This window comes from Electrophorus electricus, unplaced genomic scaffold, assembly GCF_041902795.1.
Source record: "Electrophorus electricus isolate QZ-2024a unplaced genomic scaffold, ASM4190279v1 Scaffold90, whole genome shotgun sequence".
In the NCBI taxonomy this organism is placed as follows: domain Eukaryota; kingdom Metazoa; phylum Chordata; class Actinopteri; order Gymnotiformes; family Gymnotidae; genus Electrophorus; species Electrophorus electricus.
The window spans coordinates 356714-372851 of NW_027658807.1; the positions used below are offsets into that span (position 1 = coordinate 356714).

Consider the following 16138-nt stretch of genomic DNA (forward strand, 5'->3'; position numbering starts at 1 on the left):
GTTCATTAGCTAACGCTACCTCAGCCATGGGATTCTGGAGACGACCGGATAAAAATCTGAAACCTGAAAAGATGCACAGCACAGACGGTTTCCCCCCTGTTTAGTGACTTGCGTATTCATAGAGAATGGCCCTGCACGAGTCATTTCATCTTAAAATTATCTACATGACTCATAACAAATGTGTAAATACTGAGCACTGGTTTATTTGAGATGTGCAGCATATTTAGGGTGTTTCCCCTCCTTTCTGGTGGTCACAACTATTCATCACGCACCTAGCTTGAGAAAGTACAATTTATGAACACATCTGGCAAGGTTATTGTAATTGTACCAGCACATAAGAGGCTTAGTCTTATTTTAACATTGTATTTTAATGGGATTCAAACATTTCTTAATGAAAAGGGGAAATGTATTTTAAAAGGCCTAATGACGAAAGGTTTGTGGTGTGAAGGGAATGCATTTTCGTTCATATCCACTACGCTGTGAGTTATGGCGTAGCCTGTTGTGTCTGTGATATCACCCTTTGCCGCAATAAGCGCCACCTAAAAAAGGTGGATTACATTTTTCAAATTTTGCAACACTGGACCTCTTATTAGACCTAAATTTGGACCTCTAACACTTGTGCATTTTAAACCTCCAAGTGATTGGTAAAACAGCAAAAAAAGGGCGAAGGGCGCGTGATTGCAGACCGCGATCCCTAGTTGCTCGACCAACGAAGGAAGTACCTTTACAAAAGTTCCAGTTTCACCTGTAACGTCGACGCTAGTAACTATGCCAAGTTATTATATGCTTTCCAACATTTCTTTATGTAACAGGGCTTTTTATTTGATCAATTATAGGCCTATAAATGATGTCCATTATGCTGGATACGTGCAAATTGATGTGATATGACTTGCTACCACAGGCGAGATATAGAAACATTGATAGGAGTAGCTTAGTTTTACAATTGCTATTTGTTTGGTGGTTTAATTATGATGTATTCTGATCTTATTTGTTGTTTTAAGTAAAAATCCAATACAGGCTGTAAAGAGTTAAACTGTAGGAGGCGCGCTGGCCGGATTTGGGTGGAGTGAACTTGGACAACCAGTGTATTTCTTTCTATTTTAATTAGCTAGCTCCATAGCTAAACAAAGACCTGCTACATTATCACTGAGGAAATTAGGTTTTGTTAATTCCGAGCAACCTTTCCGCATGAAGCTGTCTATCAAATATGGGGGATGTCAGTGAGGCATGTTTGCTGGATTATATTTATTGCTCAGGAGGAAAAGTTACAAATACAGACTTGTTAAAAACGTATAAACCTTATATAAGCCATAGCGATTTGCATCTTCGTGGTGAGTAACCTTCGCTGTAGATGAATATTTGCTCCTCTTTTTTCTTATTGATGGTGGCGTGGGCGCAGCGCGCGCTGATGCGTTTCGCCACCGCCTCTCCTCGTGCGCGTGGCTTGCGCTCACTGCTAAATCATTCCAGCCAAAACGTGTGACTGTTCGGCATTCATCCATGTTATAACTCATCATTCGTTCTGTTCACCGTCGTCCCATTCATTGTACATTTACAAGAGCTTCCAGGCACACAGTAAACCCTCGAAACTAGATACAACAGTCTAGTAAACATCTGCTTTACATTAACGTCTGTGTAAACCGCTTCAGTTCCATCAAGAATCTTGTCGTTTCCGGTCCTGCGGACCACTCAGTGCTGCTCTATTTTCGTGCGGTTGCGTAAACTGTTCATAGCTCAGGAAAACGACCATTCTGTTCGTTGGCATAGGATTGAAGTCGTCCTAACAGCCAGCGCCACTCAGTCGACTGAACACATCTCAATACAGATCTATCACTGATCTCTGATTGGAATTTTGATTGGAGTCAAATTCGAAATACGAGTTGACGATTAGTCCTCCAACATTTAATATTTCATTTATAGTTGTTTTTGAGATTCATTCTAACAGTTTTAAATTGTTACATTTAATTACGAACTCTGTTATATAGTGTACATTGAGTTATGACAAATAATTACACTTAATTCATGTTCAGAAACGTACCATGGTGTACCATTATCCATAATGGCTGCCATTTGGAGGCTTGTTTTCTCTCCAGATGCTCTGGTGCAGTTCTGACGTTTCTGTACATCTGGCACCGTCTGACAGTGCTGTCAAGATATAATTATTTCCAAAAATTCCCAAATCTGCAATGATATCTTATGTTTCATAATCTCTTGGCTTTATGAAGTGGTTGTGAGAAGACTTTGGGCAGTTGCTATTTTCTCTGTGGGAATCTTGTGACATTAAAGTCTCCTGATTCCATCAGGGCAGCAAGCTAATGAATAACCCTAAAAAAACATAAACTATGCTCCTCTCACCACCAGCCCAGGAATTGAGCTGTCTGGGCTGGTCAAATACTGGCTTCCCTTCCAACTTCCTGTTGTTGAGGATGCAAAATGCACAACTGTCCTCCTCTGAGCCTCTCTTTCCCCTGGCAGGAAAATGGGAAGGTTTCAGCTGTGCTGGGCATGCTATGTATACTGTATAAACAATTGCAGCTGCATTCTCTAAAACACTAAAACGCAGTATCAAGTAGATTGGTGGTATTTTAATGCTGATTTTTTTTCCCCACAAGGTACAGGGAACTTGTAGAGAGTGTCCCTTTTGAATACACATTGTTGTAGGGAATGGAAAAGCCTGTCTGATACGGTCTTTCTGCTGCTACCCCTCATGTTTAGTCATGTACGTGGGTCTACTCATGAGCTTGTACTCATGCAGGGGTAATGAACCAGGGGTCTGCTCAGAGTTCCCATTGGTCAGTAAAACAGTTCCAGACAGATCTTGCCCAGTCCTCAGACAGGCATGAGGTTAGGGCCTACTCACTAATCTTATTGACATAATATCGAAACAAATACAATGTAAGAAGGAACAAGAGAGTTCAAAGATTTCACTTGTCATGAAGCAAAGTTCCACCAGTGCAGTGTCCAAGCGGTTAAGGGTCAGTGCAGTTAACAAACTGAAACCTGTTTTGTTAGTATTTATAATCTAGTAGCTGCAAATTGCAGAAATCAGATCCATCCTAATTTTTGGCAATTTAACCGTCTTTATTCTTATGTCTTGTCGCACCTGCATGCACTCAGGAATTCCACTTGTAAATGTTTCTCATGTTTCTTTTGTATTGACATTCATTTTATTATTTTTTTTTTGGGGGGGTTATGATGACCCTTGAGTCTCAGAGTCAGAGATTACAGAAAAATGCGCTTCTCACTGTCAATTTTGTGTGTCTTTGCAGCCAAATACAGAGAGGAGTTCAAACGCATCATCGACACTATTGCTGTGTGTAAATCTGAGAATGTAAGTGAGGCTCTTATGCTCTTCATTATTTCATCATTTAAAATACATCATTCCCTTCAGCACCATTAAGAGTGTTGTCCTAAGATGATTAATGCTCAGATGTTCACAGTAACTGAAGTATGATTAAATTATATTGCTTCCCCTGCTAGTCATTGTAAACCTAATCTGCATTCCCTAAGGACCTAATTATAGTGTATGTGACTGGGCCTTGTGTGCTATTTCATAGTTTACTAGCCCATTGCTACTGTCATAAAAATGTAAAAATAATTCCCAAAGAAAAACATTATTTGCAAAATCCATCCTCGTTTGGTAATAAGCCATGTGAGAAGTTGTTCCTCTCAGATGTTAGTATTTATGTTTTTTGTGATTTCAAGTAATTTGCCTCTTAAAGGGATATTCCAACTTAATCTCTTTCAACTTATTCTCTGTCTACTACAACAAAGAAATACTTTGACAAATTTCTGTATATTTAAAGCAGAGTGGAAAATAATTTCAAGCATGTAAAATGACAATAAACAGGGCAAGTAGTATCATAAATGCAAAACTCTAATTCTGTATCAGATCATTACAGTTAAATGCAGCAAGTGTTAGGTTAGACTGGTGTGAGAATATCTTACCAAGGGTGTATGTAGAAAGATGACAAAAAGATGCGTCTAATGCAGGTTTAAGTTGTTACATGTTGAATTTGGGATCATTTGAAATGCATCGTCGGATCAAACTGAATTCACCAGATAGAATTAATTTTTTTTCTTTGTTAATGGGAACATGTGTCCTGCTCTTATGTTGGTTTTAATAAAACTGTCACTTTATCTGACTCAAAGTCTGTTGACTGATGCATTTGAAAACCAAGAAGTTTCGTCTATGAAGCATTTTTTAAATTGTTTCATTATATCTGTGACTGCTAGGGAAACTGTGACAAAATGCTTTTTAGGTGGGACTCCAGATAAAGGCCATTACCTTCTCCTCGGGCTCCCTTCTGTTTACCCCTCAGGGAGAGAAATACCTTGTCCTCAAAAAGAAGTATAAACAGCTGATGCAGGAGCGTGAGTCTAAGAGTGGAGCTGAGGCTGAGGCAGAGGCAGGGAGGCAGTGTGATCTCACAGAGCTCCGGAGCTGGGCGCCAGCACGACAGCCAAGCCCGACTTCGATGGATGTCGAGCAAAGTAGGAAACCAGCGCTGGTGGCCTGGTGTGAAGCACCTGCTATTACAGTCTCTGAAGCCCAAGTGGAAGAGCCTATAGAAGATGTGAGTATCCCATGTCTCCATGTACTCAGCCATGGCTAGCTGAGGGCTAGCAGTTAAGTGGATGTTAGAACAAAACAGCTCAGCCACCGCATTCAGATTAGTGTCACCAGGCAAACCCACAAAGTTAACTGCAGTGGTGTGCGTTAAACGTTCTATATGGAGGGTCTCGCGTGCTTATGTGGAAGTGAGCACTCGGGTAGATTGCACATTAACAGGGCACTCGTGAGTTATTTCAAGAGATGAGTTCTGACTTTTGTATTTGTCTTCACTAAAATTCAGTGAATATCAAGAAGTTCCTCATCATTCACTGCATGAGATATACCTCATGAGATATACCTCCTTGTCTAATGCCTCATTCTGTTTCTGGAGCGCTCATATACATTCCTCGTTCCGATACAATGAGTTTGTCCAACCTGTTTGCTGCTAGAAACGTTGTAGAAATGTGCATGGTTACAAGCTTCAGCTTTGAGCTCTCTGGCGATCGTGCACTCTCTCTGACAGTGCCAGCAGTTCAGCACATCCTGTTCCAGGCGCTCACTGAAGCGTGCCATCTGGAGATGAAGAGCACCCAGTGATAAGTCAGCCTCTGCCGGCCACTTTGCAGACATTTTATCTTTTGCATGGAAGTGCAGCTGAGGAGCAGTTAGACTTCCTCATTGTCGCTAATGGTCAGAATCGCCTAGACCAGCATTCTCTGCTCACACTGAGAGAGGGTGCAACTTGGAGCCCTGCACTTCTTCGGAAACGCCCGATTCAGCTCTTTTTCTCATTACCATGAGCCTCGTGTAGTGTTGGGGCTACCCTGTAGAGACATAGCCGAGCCTTAAATCATAAGGCTAGTGTCTGCTTGTCGTTTAGTTGTTCAAGCTTTATCAGAAAAAAACACTGCCTTATCTCAGCTAGAGTTATGCACATAGCTGGCTTTCAATATTTTCTGTGAGACATTTTTTTTAATTATGTTGAAGTTACAGTGGACGTCTTTAACCACAGAGACATTGCTTGGGCCACATGGCTGAGTGTCACTTAAGTTTCACAACAAACAGTGCCAGTACTATTCTTAACTGAATAGGTGTGAGTTTGAACTGCTAAACATCATTTACATTTACAGCATTTAGCTGGCAACTTTTATCCAAAGCGAATTACAGCTGTTAATGCAACTTAAACGGTTGAGGGGCCCAAAAGTGGCAACTTGGTAGTAGTGGGGTTTGAACCGGCTTCTTCTGATTTTTAGCCAAGTACCTTAACCACTGAGCTACCACTGCAAACAGGCAAGAGTTGTGTTTGTTTGTTTGTTTGTCTATCTATCTATCTATCTGTCTGTCTGTCTGTCTATCTATCTATCTATCTATCTATCTATCTATCTATCTATCTATCTATCTATCTATCTATCTATCTATCTATCTATCTATCTATCTATCTCCTTCCTTCGTTCTCTTCCCCTCGCGTTCTCTTCTTCTTTTCTGTGACTTCAGTACAATTGGATCATTGTCTGTTGTGAAACTTGGACAACAGTTTCTTGCTGTGAGCACTGACCTGGAACATGACTCAGACCAATAACATGTGAATTTTATATAAAGCTAACTGTCTAAATGTCCATGGCAGGAATGTTCTTAGGCCTGTGGTTGCTACCTGTACTGTGTATAGTTCAGCTGATGAGGAGAGAAGGCCATACCCAGTGAATAGGAATTTTCTCATATAGGGTTTTAGTGTCTAATAACTAAGCAGAAAAGTGTTGTTGTTAAAAGTAGTTCTCTAGGTCATTTCTGGGTCCTCTGCGTGTTTAGGAGCAGAGAGACAGTTGACAGAGCCTGCAGACACAGAGGAGGAGCTGGACAAAGTCTCAGAGTCAAAGGTTGGCGAAGCACTGTGTTTATTTTTTTTTTTAGTTTAAGCCATTTTAGATTACAGATTTACAGAGCCTTTGTAAAATCTTTTTTGATTCGTGTTGTGCTGCTGCTCCGTTCTGTACCTACTTCAGAGACTTAAACTGAATGCAGCCTCTGGACAACGATTGAAGTCGTCAAGTAATCGACTTCTCTTGCGGTGATGCTGTTTGTAACCACCAGATGGCGACAATTTAATGAATTGGATTTGATGCAGACAAGCTTGAAGCCAAGAGACAGTACAAACGGGGCTTGTATTTCCATGTTAGAGATGCTCTCTTTTCTTGTGTAAAACAGCTGCATGCTCCACCTCATTAGAGAGACGATATTCATCTGTGTCCTCAGACTGTTTAAATATGCAGCGGCTTTTGGTATAGATCGCTTTTAAAACACGCCTAAAGACTAAAATCAACTGCAATTTGGTCTTCCATTATCCTATTACAGTGTTTTAATTTATAAGTTTAATATTTCCATTATACAGTGCGTTAGTTGGGCAGGGTGACATAACAATCATTTATGAAAGTTTGTATTTCTGTAAGATAGGCTTAAGTAAAAATATTATTAGCATTTTTGTTCTTAATATTTTATAATAAGATTTTTTAGGAATGGCTATTAAATGACTAGACCAACTCAGCCTGAGGATTGATATGTGGGTACTAGAGCATCACCCTGATTACAGTGTTCATCTGATGACAAACAATAGCAGGTAATGGTCACGAATTCAGGACATCTGGGTGAAACTACGGAGTATGAAAAGCCAAGAATAGTTTAGATTGATGTGTTAATTTTCAACAGTCCAGTAAATGTTCATTCATTCAGCATTATATTAAAACGACATGCATGGTTTTGAAATGACTCTGGTCAGGAGCGTCTGTTTTTTGTCACACATTTATTACAAATGTAGAGTGTTACTTGCTGTACTTCCTCCTTTTCATGCTTGAGTGTCCTTTTCATGAAACTGAACCCATCCTTACTAATTACTCTAAGAATCCTGTATATGAAATGTTCGTAACTGTTTTACTGCCATAAATTTAATGTGCTTATTTTTTAAAGTGCCCCACCCCCTTTATAGTGAGTTTGTGCTGAGTCTCCAGGGCAACACTTGCATTTTGTTTGATCACAAAATAATCTGGATCAGAGGACATAAGTGTTCAGACCTTGACAGTTATAATCGATGCAATTACCTTCCAAAGTTTTTCCTTTTTCCTTTCCCATTCATGTTTCCAGTGGAAAGGGTATCTGGCTCTGTGCCTGAGTGGTTAAATGTGGTACCTCTCACAATGTGAAGGGGAGTCATTTTGGACGGTTCTCAGCATCCACATGAAAGAATGTGTGTGTTTGCCCACTGTCAGGCTGACCACTGCTCCCCTGCCCTGAGAACAATTAGCAAACGAGCGCTTGGCTAAAATCAGCAAACTGCTGTTTTCCTCTGCCACTTATCCAAGTGACTGACACATTGGTAGGCCTATATAAAATAAGACCGTCCCTAAGTATTGGCCCCTTGTAAAACCGAGTTCAAGAAGACAAGAAAATCCACTGCTCGAGCTGTTTGGCTTTCATTGAAGCCAGTTGTCTATTTCTGAAGGGGTTCTGACTCCACAGACCCCCCCCCCCCCCCCCAAAAAAAAGGAGTTGTGTAAGGAGGGCTGAAAGTGTGAGGGTCACCTGGACACTGCGCCCTGGCCCGCTGCAGCAGAGAACCAAATGTCTGGGCTGTGCGCCAAAGCTCTTTCCTCATTTCAACCGATTGGCTGCTTCGTATGTTTGATGTCTGTTACCATCACTGCGTAATGCCGTGTGTTGATCAACAGAAAGGCAGTGTTTGTCTTTTTACTGTTATAGCCGTCCTCCGACCAGAGGGTCCATTTCATTTCCCTCTCCCTGATGTGCGTTTTATTTGTGGCTTGCTTGCTGTGCTCACAGTGAACTTGGGCGTTTTCTGCTTGACTGAGCAGAGTGGTGTGGCAGCCTTTCCTCCAGGCACGCAGCTGCTACAGAGAAAGAATGCACGATGCTTTGACATGTGATTTTCGAGTACTGATACCCTTTTATTTCTGACGTCAGAGTTAAGAATTCCATTAGGTAAAATCAGGTATAACTGTGTATCAACACCTCTCTCACTTTGTCTTTCTCTCTCTCTCTTTTTCTTTCTTTCTTTCTTTCTTTCTTTCTTTCTTTCTTTCTTTCTTTCTTTCTTTCTTTCTTTCTTTCTTTCTTTCTTTCTTTCTTCTCTCTCCCTCGCTCACTTTCTCTCTTTTCCAGTCAGAATCAGAGCAAGAGGAGGAATGTACTGGCAGTGTTGGCTCTGCTGTTGTGGCAGTAAGTGGCTATCTTTTTCTAGGGGTTTTTTCCTTTTCTCAGCCGTGCCCATCCTTAAAAAAAAAAAACAAACAACCAAAAACCCCCACAAAGTTTTTATTTAGAGTTGGAGTTGAGCTGAGAGCAGAATATCGTTCACAATAAAACCCAAGCAGTATACACACAAACAAAGTGATATGATGTCATAAGTCTCAAGACAAGAAGCACACGGTGTGCCTGGTGCTAATGACACTGTAAATTATACCGCGGCGTCACAAAAGCCCCCTGCAAGTTAGAAGAGACGAATCTCTGTAGTTGATCCTGTGACTCGTCCGTTTGAAAACGTATGCAGAACAGACGCATGCCTCTGAGCGCATGTGCTCATTTATCAGCCTGACCGGGTGCTGGGGCTTGTCCTTCTGTAGCTGGACCCTATTGAGAAGGAGTGGATGTATTCAGCAGCATGCGGCAGACTGCCTCACCTCACCCAGCTGCTCAAGCAGGACGCCTCGCTGGCCAACAAAAAAGTAACCAGAGTTCCGTCCAGACCAAAGTCAGACCTCAGACCAGCAATGCCTCAGCACTGCCATATAACTCAGAACACTTTGTTAATGAAAAAATCCGGCAAAGATAATAAATATGTTAAATGACAGATTGTTGGCTAATGATAGAAATAAGACTGTTCTTTTTTTTTTCTTTTTTTTTGGGGTTCTCCTGTTTACTCCAACCAGGATTTTACCTCAGTAAGTACATGTTTGTAATTCTGCAGCTTTGTAGGTGTGTGGTGTATAATTTCAATGTCTGTATTTTAAGTAATGCCGTTTCTTTTCGCTTCTTCCTTTCTGCTCGGATACGTGGTCATGCCTTTTTACTTGAAGGGGGTGAGTGAACTTTCAGTTTTATATTCTATCTTACTGGAATGCAAGGGGGCTGTTTTGTGTACTAACGTGTTGGTACAATTGATACAGAGGCAGTAATTCTTATTAGAATTCTTATGGACTCTTAAAATAGCAAATGAATTACCGATCCCTGGTTCTGGCTTCCTATGAAGTCCCTGACGTTGCATAGTCCCTGTTCCTGTCCCCAGGTGTGATGCAGAGGAAAGCAAAAAAAAGCTCTATCCAGAGCCTGCATTTCAAAGGCCTACCATCAAAAGGATTATGAAAGATGGCTTTTTAGCTCCTGTGCCCCCAAACAAATCCCTTTATTTGACCCCTCTCCCCCCGTGTGCTTAAGAGCTTTAGAGTAGTGTTTGTTGTCTCTCCGTGGCCTAGAGTTCTCACACCATCTTTACTCGGACCACCTTCCAAGAACCACTAAGCCGCTCCCTTCCCCGCCTGGACAAGATACAACAGCGACTATTGAAGTACACGGGAGATTAGGCGTGACCTCAAAGACTTCAACCACTTAAAGATAATCTGAAAGTAATAGAGCAGGCTAGGATTAATTGGACAACAATTGCAAGCATGTCCCTGGAAAGGTGGCATGTTTAAGCCCGGGGTGGCTTTGATGCCCGCCCCGCCGTTTGCCAACCCAGGCCAGCGTGCCAAGGCTGCTGAAGTCATGCGGGCCAAGACGCCACTTTCCTGGGCCTCGGGATGTCCCATCCCAGGCATGGCAGAGCCAGAGTGTGAGCGGTGGGCAGGGAAGGCCCAACGCTGGTAAGCAGAGGCTGGGAGCGCCAAGGGATGAGGCCTTGTCGGCCTTCCCAAGTGCTGGACAGGGATTTTCTCCCGCTTATATATATTTTTTGACCTCCTGACTGACTCTAGTCTTCCTCTTTGGTGTTGGCTTCAGTCCTTGATGCACTTTAAGCAGTTAAGCATCGTCTTGAGCTTCTTGGTAAGGAAAGTACCCTGGTGGTGTAGGAGCGTAACCTGACACGAGCATTATCTTGTTTGGTTTCCGAGTGTTTGAAGTGCCTGGATGGGGTGGTGGGGTGGTGGAGCGGGGGATTCCAGCTGCGCCTCTCGTGGGGCAACCTGAAAAATAAACGCCAGCTATCCCAGATGCGGCGTAAACATTCTTTTGCCTTTGAGCATCGCAGGCTGGACAGCTTCACACCTGTCAGTCAACGAGCAGAAGATGGATAGTGTGTGAATGAAGAACCACCTGTAGCTGACCCTAACCCCTAGTTCCCTTTGTCTCTATGTCTCTTCTGCATGTGCTGCACACCATGCCCCCTCCCCACTGGTCGTGGACCACTCTTCCTTCCTCTAGTTTGTAAGTATATCATTTCCCTATTGCCTCTCTTCAAATGTAGTGAATATGTGTGGCACAGTGTCCTTTTGTAATAGTCTCCTGGAACAGGACACGGAGGTGGTATTTTACTTAGTATGGCCAGGAGATACCCCGCTGGTTTGAGACAGGAGCTTGAGCAATGAAGACAGGAGACGCCACATCCTGTTGGCCGTCGTCCGTCAAACCCGTGCGGCCCCCCTGCCTCAGAGAGGCCTGTCAGCTTGTCACTCAAGCGGTGCGGCAGCCAATCCGTCTCCAGGGTGCGACGGCGAAGACAATGGGCCTGTAGATAGAGGAGCCAGACTCCATTTATCACAATCTGTCTCAGGGCCTGGTTGGCGGACACACCCCGAAGAGGGCACTGGGCCCGCCCACCGCTGCAGGGCCCGTGGAGTGGAGTGGAACTGAGAAGCTTCAGCTACACCAGATGCTGTATCTCCTCAGATAGTCAGATGGAGAATTATTTCCTAAATTATCAAATTAAGAGGAGTGTGTTTCTATAGTAAAAAATCATTTAAAAAATAACCACATCTGACGTGCAGAATAGAATACAAAAAAAAAAAATATATATATATATATATATATATATATATATATATAATATGTGCAACACCGGTAAGTTCCAAATGGTCATTTTAAGATGCATTCAAAAGGGAAACGGTTTAAATTTTCTTTCTGTTGGTCTTGTCGGATTTCATCATGTACCATTCGTTTGTTTAGAAGCCTTTTATGTGCAATGTTTTGTGAAATTTGCTTTTTGTCTCCCCTGTGCGTATGTGCCTGTTTGCATTTTGTGTGTTTGTTTGCGCTGCTTGAACTTAAAGTGCATGTTTTTGGAAATGCTAGTTTTTTGCCGAGTGTGCACACATCTCTAGAGCACATCTCTTTTCTGTTGCTCGTGAATGTTGTCCATTACTAAAGCATCAGGTTACTTGAAATGTGCTTGCGCGCATGAGGTAGGGGGAGGGAGCGACAGCAGCGTGTTTCAGTGTTCGTGATGGGCTTGTCAGTGGGCTGATGCCTGGGTGGGTCCTCCATCATAGGGTCATACCAACATCATCAATCTTCCCCCGTGTGACAGGCCCCTCCTTCCCCCGCAGTGGGCTCACTGGTTTGTTGTTTTGTAATTAGGCCGCCATTAGGTGGCAGGAAACCGTCTCCTCCGCACGAGACCCCCCACCCCCCCACCGCACAGCTGGACCCTTCCATCCAGACAGCCAATAGGAGGCTACAACCTCTGCAACTGTGGGAGTCACGAGGGGCCGGGTCAGTCAAGCATGGTGTGGAGTGGAACATGTAGGGCATGCTGCTTATAACTCCTGCATTACAGCTTTGGTCTTGTGATCTGGGGAGTGTGTGATACCCAGGAAGTCTTGTCAAGGATTGCATCACTGGTGGAGAGTCATAACCACAGAAGGCCAGTCTGGCTTCAAGCTTGCATCTCATCCAGCCAACAAATTAGTAGCTGAGTCCTCAGTCTATTAACTACGTTTTGCTTGATTGAAAAATATTGCCAGAGAGTCAAGATGGACAACCCATGTGCTGTATATGAAACTGTACTTTATTCCATATCAGCAATGCTTTCAGCAAGTACATGTGGCTCAGGTGCTTTACCATGTTACACAAATTGTGTCTCTATGATTTAAATTGCACAATATTAATAAGGCAGCAACTTGACCATGAATGTGTCTACAGAAGTGCTACATGACATCATGTTTTCTCGCTCTCTCTCTCTCTCTCTCTCTCTCTCTCTCTCTCTCTCTCTCACTCACTCTCACTCACTCACTCACTCACACACACACACACAGACTGCTCTGCACTGGGCTGCTAAACACGGAAAGCAGGACATGGCTGTCGCCATGGCTGACGCTGGAGCCGACGTGAATACCAAGGCTGTAAGTCATGCTCTTAGTCTCATGCAGTGGCATTTTGACAGCGCGTAGTAAAAAAAATACTTTGGTGAAATATCAGACAAGGTTGTTTACAATATGTTTAGAAATTGAATCACTAATCCAGTGTTTCGCTTGTTTGTTCTTTTCAGCATGTAAGTAACTGCCCTTGATTTGCTGCGTTCACGTGGAAAACAGCCCTGTACAGCTGATGACGTGTTGCTCACATGTCTACCTGCCTGCCAAAAGGTTGGAAGTTCAGAGTCAGCAGCTCTGCCACAGCTCCTCTCAAAGGGACAGCACAGAGTGCAGCTGCGCGAATAAACGCGGCCGCTGTTTCAGAGCGCACATTCATAAATCAAACCATGTCACGTTAACCGCTTCCCTTAAACAATGTCCTCACGTATTCCAATAGCAGGACTCTGAAAAGAGCAATTGCACTGAATTACCAGGCAATTACCATGCTGTCGTTAGGGTTTGTTGCTGTAACCTCAGTTCATTTGTGTCCTCTCGGTTATGCTGTCTTTCGCTTTTCTCCCATCTCCCCTTGGCTCCTACTCTGGCTCGGGTGTGTGCATGCTCGGATGGATTTGTGGCATGGGACGCACAGGGAGTAAGTGCTCTTGTGTCCTCTTTTAGTTCTGTCTACCTCAAGACACACAGCGGCCACCTCATACCCACACACACTGGCCACTAAATTAGGCACGAGTATCTTAGCGGTGCATTTTTAGATGTGCGATTTTCTCCCCCCCCCTCATTCAGCTTTTTTCGTATAGGACAGCTGTCACATTGCTATTCACTGCATTAAAACTTTCTACCTCCTTGCTGTTTGACAGGGATACACACCTTTACACATTGCTGCGCTTCATGGTCACCGCCATATAATTGATCTTTTGATCACCACCTATGGTAAGCATCAACCAACATGATGAAATCCTGATAACGATGACGGTTTTAATATTTGTGAACAGGTAAAATAAATTCTTATCATGTTTGATGGTAACATATAATGCGTCTAAACCAATAAAGTGTTGGCTTCGTGAGCGGAATTATTGCAGTTATGCTTGAAAAATGAAAAATTCCGGTTTTCCTGTCAGGAGCCAAAGAAAACCTGAGAGACTACAGTGGTCACCTGGCATCCCATTACCTGAACATACAGAAGACGGTGGAGGAGCCCAGTGATCTGAGTGAGGCGATGCAATCCTTCAGTTTGCACTTGTGCATGTTTCTTGTGTTAACGGCTGTATTATTCAATGAAACACATATGAAGGTATACTGAAAGCAAGGTGCTCAATTCCTAAACTCATTTAGATTTTATGCTTTAATGCTTTTTATTTTAGGACTTTCACTTTACTCAAATGCAGGTTAATTTAATTAAAATGAGTGGAAAAAACAACTAGAAAAGTTCTCATCTAGCAAAAGCAACACATGAAATGGAGTAATATTTTCACTAGGATGGAACATATTTGTAATTTTTTAAAAATTACATAAATGACATCTGAAGATAAGCCAACCTAAACAGTGATGAGAAGCTTTTAGAATTGCTTCTAGACTTACAGGATGAATTTCTTAAGGAAGTGCAGGATGCTGGTTTTGAGTTGTGTCTTTTTCAATCTGAAGTTTCAGAGTACCACAGCCCAGCCCAAGTGAGCGAGAGGCGCAACAGGAAGCTCAGTTCACTTTTTCACTCACGGAAGAAGTGGGGATCCGCAGAGGAGCTGGCTCCAGTGCCAGAAGAACGGACTGCCCCCCAACAGCTCACGATCCCCGCTTTTAGACCCAGGAAGTTCTCCCGCTAGGACTGTGCTCACCGTGGCACCCCAAACTTTCCATGGATCAGTGTTAACAACAATTTTCTTCACTTTCAAGGGTGTTTGTTGATTCACCTTATGTTTATATTCTTATTTTGGTTTATATGGTGAGGTTTTATTAAAATACCCTTTTTTTTTTTTGCTCCTTTTTTGTTGTGTTGTACGAGAGGCATTGATTAAACACACGTTCACACCCGCTTGTTATATCAGGTTTGTTTAATGAATCTTCTGTTGCTGTCTCTTACACAAATGCAAGCTGTGTTCTGTGGCGTCAGATCATGTGAGGTTGCTGAATATTTGTTACACGTGCCTGATCCTTTTTCACATACAAAAAACGCTGCCAGAGCTGCTCGCCTTTCTCCTCTTTGTTGGTTTGCCCTTGTAACTTTTTTTTTTCTGGTTTAAAAAAAACCTCATTTGAGATGTTTTTACATTATTTTTAAAATGTTTCATTATTTAAATTTTTTCTCATAGTGGTTTTATTGAAAAGTCTTAAAAGCAAAGGACTAACAGGGTCATGCTGCTACCGTTCATCTTTTCCTTTGGTCTACAGAAGCATGTTCCACATTGGTTGCTTGTTATTTGGTTATACATTATTTGCCGTCTATAATTAATGAAAGGTATTATGTGTAATAATTTTCAATAAGGTGTGAGATTGAATTTGTCTAGAAATGGACCTATTTTGTAATGATAATTTACTAAACAGAGGAAATGTAACAATATTCATTTGTGCCTTGAGCTGGGAGTTTTCTTTGTTTCCTTATTTTTTGCTATTGATTACTCCCGTTGTAGGGGTTCAGAAAATTGTAATGCTGTTTTGCACATCATTGTTTTTGGTGTGAGGAAAAAAAAAGAACTATAAATGATATTTTATGCTTCATTGTATTTTTCTCATTTGTACCGTCAGACAGTTGTTCCATGTGCAAGGCTGTGATTATCAACCATTAGTAAGCTCTCCTGGGATGGCAGGTCTACACAAGGTGCTTCTTGCGCTTGCAGCCAGTCCCCGGGCCCCAGCCTGCAGCTCCAGGCGCTCCGAGTGCTTTGCCGTGCTCCTTCCTTTCATTCCGCTGACGGTTGAGCCTAACAAGATTACACCCTATCAGATCTTCCGCTTCGCTCCACGAGCCCGGCGGTTTTCCACCTTCCCAGCTTCTGCCAAGAAACAGAAAAGCCTGGCCTCTCTTTTCTTGTAGCCTCCTTTTCACCCAGCCTTTGATTACCGTCAGCCGCTCCTCCGGCTTTGAGCTCCACAGATGGAGTAAATATGGCCCTGTTGGCCCTCCATAAGGCCTGAGCCCTTAAATCCAGCTTAGCCACCAAAAAAAAAGGCAGCCCTTGCTTTCGAGGCCTGGGTATCAGAGGAGTGAAGGGAAGACTTGCGAGTGGGTTTGTGGTTCACTTCTAAAGGCCGCGGGGGTTTGGGAGGATAAGAAGGA

General features: G+C 42.8%; 1 protein-coding gene across 1 annotated transcript; it reads left to right on the forward strand.

Annotated features, from left to right (window-relative positions):
* Window positions 1-1067: 1067 nt before the first annotated feature.
* LOC113576313 (uncharacterized) lies at window positions 1068-15577 on the forward strand. The gene is made up of 12 exons (XM_081709749.1): window positions 1068-1331; window positions 3270-3331; window positions 4323-4581; window positions 6362-6429; window positions 8723-8779; window positions 9184-9285; window positions 11487-11501; window positions 12808-12894; window positions 13304-13501; window positions 13725-13797; window positions 13986-14075; window positions 14509-15577. The coding sequence occupies exons 1-12, from the start codon at window positions 1208-1210 to the stop codon at window positions 14685-14687; spliced, it is 1314 nt and encodes a 437-aa protein (XP_081565875.1). The 5' UTR covers window positions 1068-1207; the 3' UTR covers window positions 14688-15577.
* Window positions 15578-16138: the final 561 nt, after the last annotated feature.